The following is a 10,737-nucleotide window of genomic DNA, read 5'->3' as shown; positions in this document are numbered from 1 at the left end:
GCCTAGTGGTTAGAGTGTTGGGGAGGCATGTAGCCTAGTGGTTAGAGTGTTGGGGAGGCAGGTAGCCTAGTGGTTAGAGTGTTGGGGTGGCAGGTAGCCTAGTGGTTAGAGTGTTGGGGAGGCAGGTAGCCTAGTGGTTAGAGGGTTGGGGAGGCAGGTAGCCTAGTGGTTAGAATGATGGGGAGGCAGGTAGCCTAGTGGTTAGAGTGTTGGGGAGGCAGGTAGCCTAGTGGTTAGAGGGTTGGGGAGGCAGGTAGCCTAGTGGTTAGAGTGTTCGGGAGGCAGGTAGCCTAGTGGTTATAGTGTAGGGGAGGCAGGTAGCCTAGTGGTTAGAGGGTTGGGGAGGCAGGTAGCCTAGTGGTTAGAGGGTTGGGGAGGCAGGTAGCCTAGTGGTTATAGTGTAGGGGAGGCAGGTAGCCTAGTGGTTAGAGGGTTGGGGAGGCAGGTAGCCTAGTGGTTAGAGGGTTGGGGAGGCAGGTAGCCTAGTGGTTAGAGTGTTGGGGAGGCAGGTAGCCTAGTAGTTAGAGGGTTGGGGAGGCAGGTAGCCTAGTGGTTAGAGTGTTGGGGAGTCAGGTAGCCTAGTGGTTAGAGGGTTGGGGAGGCAGGTAGCCTAGTGGTTAGAGTGTTGGGGAGGCAGGTAGCCTAGTGGTTAGAGTGTTGGGGAGGCAGGTAGCCTAGTGGTTAGAGTGTTGGGGAGGCAGGTAGCCTAGTGGTTAGAGGGTTGGGGAGGCAGGTAGCCTAGTGGTTAGAGGGTTGGGGTGGCAGGTAGCCTAGTGGTTAGAGGGTTGGGGAGGCAGGTAGCCTAGTGGTTAGAGGGTTGGGGAGGCAGGTAGCCTAGTGGTTAGAGTGTTCGGGAGGCAGGTAGCCTAGTGGTTATAGTGTAGGGGAGGCAGGTAGCCTAGTGGTTAGAGGGTTGGGGAGGCAGGTAGCCTAGTGGTTAGAGGGTTGGGGAGGCAGGTAGCCTAGTGGTTAGAGTGTTGGGGAGGCAGGTAGCCTAGTGGTTAGAGGGTTGGGGAGGCAGGTAGCCTAGTGGTTAGAGTGTTGGGGAGGCAGGTAGCCTAGTGGTTAGAGGGTTGGGGAGGCAGGTAGCCTAGTGGTTAGAGGGTTGGGGAGGCAGGTAGCCTAGTGGTTAGAGTGTTGGGGAGGCAGGTAGCCTAGTGGTTAGAGTGTTGGGCCAGATTGAATCCCTGAGCTGATGAGATAAAAATGTGTTGTTCTACTCCTGAACAAGGTAGTTAACCTGCTGTTCCTAGGCTTTCATTGTAAATGAGAATGTGTTCTTAACCGACTTGCCTACTTAAGTAAAAGGTTACAAATATATATAAAAATAATAACGTACATATGCAAGTGAGAGATTTTAAATGATCATGTGTATAAGAAAAGGGATACTATGGACTCTTCTTTGGATGGTGTTTTTACCAGACATGAGAACAGTCTTAATAGTCTGTGGATATACAGCCACAGGTCATGATCAGTTGTGGAATGTATAAGCATCAGCCGGATGAGGCCATACATGTTCTCCTGGGATTATTTCATATGATTAGGAGTGGAACCATACCTTCTGGTTGGAAATGTGCAGTAATATTACCTGTTGTAAAGCTGACCTCGAACTTCATGACAAATCTTTTCAGTCTCCTGAGGGGGAATAGGTTTTGTTGTGCCCTCTTCACGGCTGTCTTGGTGTGATTGGACCATGTTAGTTTGTTGTGGATGTGGACACCAAGGAACTTGAAACTCTCAATCTGCTCCACTGCAGCCCTGTCGATGAGAATGGAGGCGTGCTCGGTCCTCTTTTTCCAGTAGTCCACAATCATCTCCTTAGTCTTGATCACGTTGAAGGCGAGGTTGTTGTCCTGGCACCACACGGCCAGGTCTCTGACCATGATTGAGAGTCCCATAGGGCGGCGTACAATTGGCCCAGCGTTGTCCAGGTTTTGGCCGGTGTAGGCCGTCATTGTAAATAAGAATGTGTTCTTAACTGACTTGCCTAGTTAAATAAAGGTTAAATAAAATAAAATTAAAACTAAGCATGACATGCCCCAATGTGCACAGGCAAGTTCAATGACAGATGGGTGGAGATTTAGCTTTTTATGTAATAAACGACTGCCAATAACCAACCAATGTCTTTCTCCCTGAAGTTTGAGTACAGTGGTGAGCTGAAGATACAGCACTGTTTCCACCCCTGAATTAGCTCACCAATCCAGACAGTTTACCAGGTATTCATTTGTTGCTGATTCACATGCTGTATGGAATGTCAGTCCCCTGACCCATAAGGTCAGATGAATGATAATATGTGGAGTGTGTGAACCTTCTCACAGTGTACACATTTCTCAGCCCTATAATTAACTTTTACCCAAACAACACAGCCAATTTGCTTGATGTGGCCTTTACGAGGCCTTTGAACTACGAGCTGACCCATGGCGACCCTGCGTCTGATGCCAAAATACACAGGCAGCTTATTGTGCAGGGATATAAATAATGTTGCTGAGTAAGGAGAATGGAACTAGCAGTCTCTCTGGTCACCCAAATGCCATCTGTGTGGATGAATCATCATCAGTGCTATGTAAAAGTGTACTGTACTATGTGTCATCAAGCAACACGTAGCAAGCTGTGTCATGGTGATGAATTATATTGTTCTTTTTCTTAATGATGAGGACACAAAAGTGGGTTGTGCTCTCTTCGGACATTCATTGTTTTCTTGTATTGGCTTGTGTACAGAGAGTTAAGGACAGTCACCACTGCAGTTACAGACTGGGTTAAGGACAGTCACCACTGTAGTTACAGACTGGGTTAAGGACAGTCACCACTGCAGTTACAGACTGGGTTAAACACAGTCACCACTGCAGTTACAGACTGGGTCAAACACAGTCACCACTGCAGTTACAGACTGGGTCAAACACAGTCACCACTGCAGTTGCAGACTGGGTTAAACACAGTCACCACTGCAGTTACAGACTGGGTTAAACACAGTCACCACTGCAGTTACAGACTGGGTTAAACACAGTCACCACTGTAGTTACAGACTGGGTTAAGGACAGTCACCACTGCAGTTACAGACTGGGTTAAACACAGTCACCACTGCAGTTACAGACTGGGTTTAGGACAGTCACCACTGCAGTTACAGACTGGGTTAAACACAGTCACCACTGTAGTTACAGACTGGGTTAAACACAGTCACCACTGCAGTTACAGACTGGGTCAAACACAGTCACCACTGCAGTTGCAGACTGGGTTAAACACAGTCACCACTGCAGTTACAGACTGGGTTAAACACAGTCACCACTGCAGTTACAGACTGGGTTAAACACAGTCACCACTGTAGTTACAGACTGGGTTAAGGACAGTCACCACTGCAGTTACAGACTGGGTTAAACACAGTCACCACTGCAGTTACAGACTGGGTTTAGGACAGTCACCACTGCAGTTACAGACTGGGTTAAACACAGTCACCACTGTAGTTACAGACTGGGTTAAACACAGTCACCACTGCAGTTACAGACTGGGTTTAGGACAGTCACCACTGCAGTTACAGACTGGGTTAAACACAGTCACCACTGTAGTTACAGACTGGGTTAAACACAGTCACCACTGCTGTTACAGACTGGGTTAAACACAGTCACCACTGTAGTTACAGACTGGGTTAAGGACAGTCACCACTGCAGTTACAGACTGGGTTAAACACAGTCACCACTGCAGTTACAGACTGGGTTAAACACATTCACTACTGTAGTTACAGACTGCGTTTAGGACAGTCACCTCTGTAGTTACAGACTGGGTTAAGGACTGTAGTTATAGACTGGGTTAAGGACAGTCACGACTGTAGTTACAGACTGGGTTTAGGACAGTCACATCTGTAGTTACAGACTTGGTTAAACACAGTCACCACTGCAGTTACAGACTGGGTTAAACACATTCACTACTGTAGTTACAGACTGCGTTTAGGACAGTCACCTCTGTAGTTACAGACTGGGTTATGGACAGTCACCACTGTAGTTACAGACGGTGTTAAGGACAGTCACCACTGTAGTTATAGACTGGGTTAAGGACAGTCACGACTGTAGTTACAGACTGGGTTTAGGACAGTCACCTCTGTAGTTACAGACTGGGTTAAGGACAGTCACCACTGTAGTTACAGACTGGGTTTAGGACAGTCACCTCTGTAGTTACAGACTGGGTTAAGGACAATCACCACTGTAGTTATAGACTGGGTTAAGGACAGTCACGACTGTAGTTACAGACTGGGTTAAGGACAGTCACCACTGTAGTTACAGACTGGGTTAAGGACAGTCACTACTGTAGTTACATTAAGGACAGTCACTAATAAACACAATTTGCGTGTGTGTGTGTGTGCCTGCGTGCGTGTTCATCGTTGACTAAATTAGGTGGAATGAAAAGAAAGACTTAAACTAAATCAAATATGGGTGGTATCACTTCTGAGGGGCCTAATGTGAGGCTGGAGCATTGTCCAGGATTCATTAGTATGCATCCCCCAGGCAACAATCCATTTGTTGGGTTGAATGTCCATCTGCAGGCCTAGGGATGAAGGACTCCCTCAACCCTGGGAGTATGAGCAGGAGGCAGCCTAGACTTGTACCCCAGGATGAGTGTCTCTTGCGGGGTGTCTATGTGAGGGACAACAGGCTAGAGAAGATGGATTCACTGTTTGGAGAGGTTGAGGCTCTCAGGCTTTGAAGGGAACCTGGTACCCATACTGCCCTCCATGGCCCGTAGTGTCTCCTCCTGCTGTTTGCATCGATCCCTCACCTAGAAATTAGGGAACACAGTAGATTAGAACACTGACAACTGTGTTTTCGATTGAAGCTACAGTTTTCACATGTTTAGATTACAGCTCAGATTATTCCAGATTAAACCAGGCTGATGGAAATAGGACACCACAATAGGGAATTTTGTATAAGCATTTATGTCAGAAGCTTAAACGTACGGTATCCATATTAGGACAGCCTGAGTCTGACGCCAACTCGTCCATATTAGGACAGCCTGAGTCTGACGCCAACTCGTCCATATTAGGACAGCCTGAGTCTGACGCCAACTCGTCCATATTAGGACAGCCTGAGTCTGACTCCAACTCGTCCATATTAGGACAGCCTGAGTCTGACGCCAACTCGTCCATATTAGGACAGCCTGAGTCTGACTCCAACTCGTCCATATTAGGACAGCCTGAGTCTGACGCCAACTCGTCCATATTAGGACAGCCTGAGTCTGACGCCAACTCGTCCATATTAGGACAGCCTGAGTCTGACTCCAACTCGTCCATATTAGGACAGTCTGAGGCCAACTCTTTATGACTCTGATGCTATCCATACACGGATACGATGCCAGCTAGATGAAATGTGAATGTTCTTTTGCACTTCTCCACTCACCATATCAGTGTAGCGTATGAGAACTGGGCGAATCTTAAGCTGCATCAGCAGGTCTCCCAGAAGTATCTTTTGATGGTACCTTTCCATCCTCAGCCTCCTCTCCAGCTCTAGACTTGGGTTGAGGACCAGCTCCTCTGTCGTCCTTTCCCCCACATCGCTGGCCTCCTGCTGGGCCCCACTTTCTACCATCAACCTCTCCTGTCGGAGTTTGGCCTGGAGGTCCTGGATCCAGTAGGTGACCTTCTCTAACCTCACCTCCAGAGATAGCACCCTATGCTCTTTCCCGGCCAAAGCCATGAGCTCCATCCTAGACTCCATCAGTCTGGCTTGGGCCTGTCCGGCCATTCCCTCCCTTCTCCTTTCTACCTCAACCAGGATATATTCATCACTCGCTTCCCGGCCAGTAGACCTCATCGGGGCTGTCTCGGTAACCTCCAACACACTGGCCCCTACTCTTCTACCCCTGTGCCCACACTGGTGCAGGTTCACCCACTGATAGGCAAGTTGAGCAGCCCTAGAGCTCTTATAGAGGATATCTGGTACAAGCCATTGGATCTTGGCGAACCGCTCAGTGAACCGCTCAGCCCCATCAGTATTGGTCAGTAGACTGAAGTTCTCTGCCTTGATTGGACCAGGGGCAAGCATCAAAGCCCATCTGCGTCGGAGAACAAGGAGCTCATTGGCCACCTTAGTCACAGATGTATGGGGCGGGCTTTGAGGGTCAGAGGTGAAAGGGACAGTCTGATCAGAAGAAGCGACTGTGCTCTCGTCTTCCTCAGTTACGTACAGGTTCTCGCAGAGAGGGACTACCACTTTCTCGTCAAAGGTCTCTTTCATGGCGCTGAGATATTCCACGAAAGAGAGAAGCCAGGTGATGCAACGCTTTATTTCCGAGTCGCCGTAGCCACTGACCTCCACCGCAGGCTCCTCTTGAACCTTGGAGAGGAGATCCCGCAGCTGCTCCAAGGTGTGGATTTCATCCTGCTCTTTTGTGGTTAGGGCACTCAAGACTGGGTGAAGAGCGTCCATGTTGAAGGAGTGTTTGCATTGCTGGACATGGTCCTGGAAGGAGGCTATCTCTCTCTTGAGGCACGTGTACAGGTTATCCATGGCTCGTGCTTTTCCACCGAGCAGCACCTATCTGAGACAATATTTTCCATTACACCAATGAGACACACTGTCCAAACAACACATTAATTCACTTTCGCACAAAAAGCGTTTTTAGTTCGGACCCTGTCCTGTCTATACTGTATGTTTGCTCTGACACTAAATGGTATTATGCTGACAACTAAGTGAAATGGAAACATTTTCTTATGACCCCTCCTGCACATTTCTCCAGTTGCAAATGCGTTGTTATTATATCATGTGTATGTTGCCTAGCAACTCAAGATGCATTAGTGAAATCGTCAAATCATTCAATTTTGCACTTAGGGGAAAAAAAACAACTGACAGGGGTGATGAAAAGTGTTTTCACAGGACTCCTGAAAGGTCCATCTTTTAAGTGGTCGTGTAGTCGAGGCAAATGAAACACTACACAATGGTGTTCAAATTTTCCATTGCTCATTCTTGAGTTTAATTGAAAGGAGCAGAGTGAATGGACGGGTGCTGTTTGGACCAAAGCTAACACCTAAGACAGAACATTAGACTGACGAGATGAAAGGTTTGAGGGTGAAATGTTCCAGCTTTGCTGTAAATTCTTGTTGAATTGTAAAGAAACAGTGGGGACCTTCAAGTCTGAAGGCTTTAAGTAGAACACTGGCCATGAGACTTAAAAATAATTAGACAGGCAGCACAGTATAAGTAAGAATGCGTGTGTGCATATGTGTGTCCATGACTTACCGTGGTAGGGCTGGATGCTGGTCAGATCCTTCTGACACTTGTGATGTGCAATCCAGGCCTCTTGTCATTCTTCAATCCATCTCGGGAACATTCCCAGAGTGCTGCATTCCAGAAGAATTGTCCTGAGATCCGAGATGTCACTAGAAAAAGACAGACTTCTTGAAAAGTTTAACCATTCTCTCCTAGGAAACTTCTATAGCCACACAACCCTAAACAGACACTTCAAATTGTTTTCAAATTTAATTAATATTCTTCATAGTTTAGAGAACAGATTGCATTAGCTTTTGGGATTCAACAATAACATTGTCAGGTATACAGAGGGGATGGGACTGTATTGTTGTACAAGTTGTTGCCAAGGTAATAAACATGTCTCCCTCACAGTGGCAACCATAGGCTCAAACATGCGGTCTCTAAGCAATGACAGGAGTGTGATATCACTTCTGTTGCACTGGCTGTCTGGGCCCTGTCAATGTGTTGAGAGGTGAGTGTCACAGTCTGCAGGACTTCTAAAAGCTTTTCTGTTTACACAGCTCTATGTCGGTTAGCTGTGTTTTAGATAGTAAAGAAAGAGGCAGACAGGCATGGACTTAACCATGGGCTTATGAGTGAATGAGGCTTATTCAGACATTGCAGTAGCCTACTGCTCCTTTGGGTTTAGTATAGTATAATATAACACAGTATTGCATTGCATAGTACGGTATAATATAGTATAATATAATACAGTATTGTATTTCATAGCACAGTATAATATAGAATACCATAGTATTGTATAATATGGTATAGCAGTATAATATAGTACAGTATTGTATTGCATAGTACTGTATAACATAGTATAGCATAGTACAATATAATATAGTATAGTACAGTGTAGTAGTCGATGTCTTCAAGCATTTAGGGCATGCTCCTTTTTTACTATTACATAAAAAGGAGCAGAATGAGAAAAACAATTATGAATAATTCAGACACTTTCAAAATAAGTGAAACGGTTAAGTGATTAAAGTTTTTTTTTTAAAGAATTCTGTGGAGCATATTGACAAAGAGATGACCAAAAGTATACAAGTAAACCTTTTGCTTGAGCAGTTTAGGCAGTGATTGAGTTGTGTTTGGTACATTTTACATTTACGTGACTTAACAGATACTCTTATCTAGAGCGACTTACAGGAGAAAATATGGCTAAGTGCCTTGCCTCAAGAGCACATTGGCAGATTATTCACCTATTCGGCCCAGGATTTGAACCAGCAACCTTTCAGTCACTGGCTCAACATTCTTAACCGCTAGGTTGCCTACCTTCCACCATTAGGATTGAGAAACTTTTGGGTGAGTAATATGAAGTTGTCCATCTCAGTCAGTGTGGTATGTGTGTTGAAAAACAGCTTGCCTAATACTGTGCGTGCATGAAAAACATCTCTCACAGTACACTTAAGCAATAAGGCCCGAGGGGGTGTGGAATATGGCCAATATAACACGGCTAAGGGCTGTTATGTGCCTGGATACAGCGTTAAGCTGTGGTATATTGGTCATATACCACAAACCCCCGAGGTGCCTTATTGCTGTTATAAACTGGTTACCAACGTAATTAGAGCAGTAAAAAGACATGTTATGTCATACCCTTGATATACGGTCTGATATACCATGGCTTTCAGCCAATCAGCATTCAGGGTTCGAACCACCCAGCTTATAAAGTCCAGTAAATGAAATGAAATCAAATGTTCCGAATACTACAGGTGTAGTAGACCTTACAGTGGAATGCTGAATACAACAGGTGTAGTAGACCTTACAGTGAAATGCTGAATACAACAGGTGTAGTAGACCTTACAGTGAAATGCTGAATACAACAGGTGTAGTAGACCTTACAGTGAAATGCTGAATACAACAGGTGTAGTAGACCTTACAGTGAAATGCTGAATACAACAGGTGTAGTAGACCTTACAGTGAAATGCTGAATACAACAGGTGTAGTAGACCTTACAGTGAAATGCTGAATACAACAGGTGTAGTAGACCTCACAGTGAAATGCTGAATACAACAGGTGTAGTAGACCTTACAGTGAAATGCTGAATACAACAGGTGTAGTAGACCTTACAGTGAAATGCTGAATACAACAGGTGTAGTAGACCTTACAGTGAAATGCTGAATACAACAGGTGTAGTAGACCTTACAGTGAAATGCTGAATACAACAGGTGTAGTAGACCTTACAGTGAAATGCTGAATACAACATGTGTAGTAGACCTTACAGTGAAATGCTGAATACAACAGGTGTAGTAGACCTTACAGTGAAATGCTGAATACAACAGGTGTAGTAGACCTTACAGTGGAATGCTGAATACAACAGGTGTAGTAGACCTTACAGTGAAATGCTGAATACAACAGGTGTAGTAGACCTTACAGTGAAATGCTGAATACAACAGGTGTAGTAGACCTTACAGTGAAATGCTGAATACAACAGGTGTAGTAGACCTTACAGTGAAATGCTGAATACAACAGGTGTAGTAGACCTTACAGTGAAATGCTGAATACAACAGGTGTAGTAGACCTTACAGTGAAATGCTGAATACAACAGGTGTAGTAGACCTTACAGTGAAATGCTGAATACAACAGGTGTAGTAGACCTTACAGTGAAATGCTGAATACAACAGGTGTAGTAGACCTTACAGTGAAATGCTGAATACAACAGGTGTAGTAGACCTTACAGTGAAATGCTGAATACAACAGGTGTAGTAGACCTTACAGTGAAATGCTGAATACAACAGGTGTAGTAGACCTCACAGTGAAATGCTGAATACAACAGGTGTAGTAGACCTTACAGTGAAATGCTGAATACAACAGGTGTAGTAGACCTTACAGTGAAATGCTGAATACAACAGGTGTAGTAGACCTTACAGTGGAATGCTGAATACAACAGGTGTAGTAGACCTTACAGTGAAATGCTGAATACAACAGGTGTAGTAGACCTTACAGTGAAATGCTTTACTTACAGGCCCTTAACCAACAAAGCAGTTTAAAGAAAATACAAAAAAAAAAAAAAGATAAGAAAAAGAAATAATTCAAGAGCAGCAGTAAAAGACAATGCCGGGGCAATATACAGGGGGTATCGGTACAGAGTCAATGTGCGAGGGCACCAGTGTCAAGGTAATTGAGGTACTATGTACATGTAGGTGGAGTTATTAACGTTCAGTAATAGATTTGTAATGCAATGATACTGTCAGTCATAGTGTTAAACTGAATCAAACTGTAGACAACATCTGTAGGCCCAACAACTACTGCAGATATTTGTTGGGCCTATTTAGGTCAAATCAAATGTAGCCCAAGTTTTACTCACAATTCACACAGTTTCACTCACGTCACAATTCACACAGTTTTACTCATGAAACAGAACAGCACACCATACTCCCCATTGCCTTCTGGCTTGCTAAGCTTCTGAAGACCCAGAGGGTTCAAGAGCAGGACTAAGAGCAGATTTACGGCATACATTTACTCAGGAGATAGCAGTAGGGGGGAGAAAACACAGCCCCTCAGA

The 10,737-nt window shown here is 45.1% G+C and overlaps 1 protein-coding gene across 2 annotated transcripts; it reads right to left on the bottom strand.

Moving 5' to 3' along the window:
• Nucleotides 1-2,664: 2,664 nt before the first annotated feature.
• Nucleotides 2,665-9,011, bottom strand: LOC116356262 (uncharacterized). 2 transcript variants are annotated; one of them, XM_031801005.1, is made up of 3 exons: nt 7,221-9,011; nt 5,382-6,522; nt 2,665-4,764 (listed from the first exon to the last, which is right to left on the bottom strand). In XM_031801005.1, exons 2-3 carry the CDS (start codon nt 6,489-6,491, stop codon nt 4,657-4,659), a joined length of 1,218 nt encoding a protein of 405 aa, XP_031656865.1. In that variant the 5' UTR covers nt 6,492-6,522; nt 7,221-9,011; the 3' UTR covers nt 2,665-4,656. The 2 variants fall into 2 exon arrangements, with proteins under 2 accessions (XP_031656865.1, XP_031656868.1); XM_031801008.1 differs by having other exon boundaries at nt 5,382-6,518.
• Between the last annotated feature and the right edge of the window lie 1,726 nt (nt 9,012-10,737).

This window comes from Oncorhynchus kisutch, linkage group LG2 (assembly GCF_002021735.2).
Source record: "Oncorhynchus kisutch isolate 150728-3 linkage group LG2, Okis_V2, whole genome shotgun sequence".
In the NCBI taxonomy this organism is placed as follows: Eukaryota; Metazoa; Chordata; class Actinopteri; order Salmoniformes; family Salmonidae; genus Oncorhynchus; species Oncorhynchus kisutch.
The sequence above is the reverse complement of the archived record's forward strand: the minus strand, read 5'-3'. Positions and strand labels throughout refer to the sequence as shown.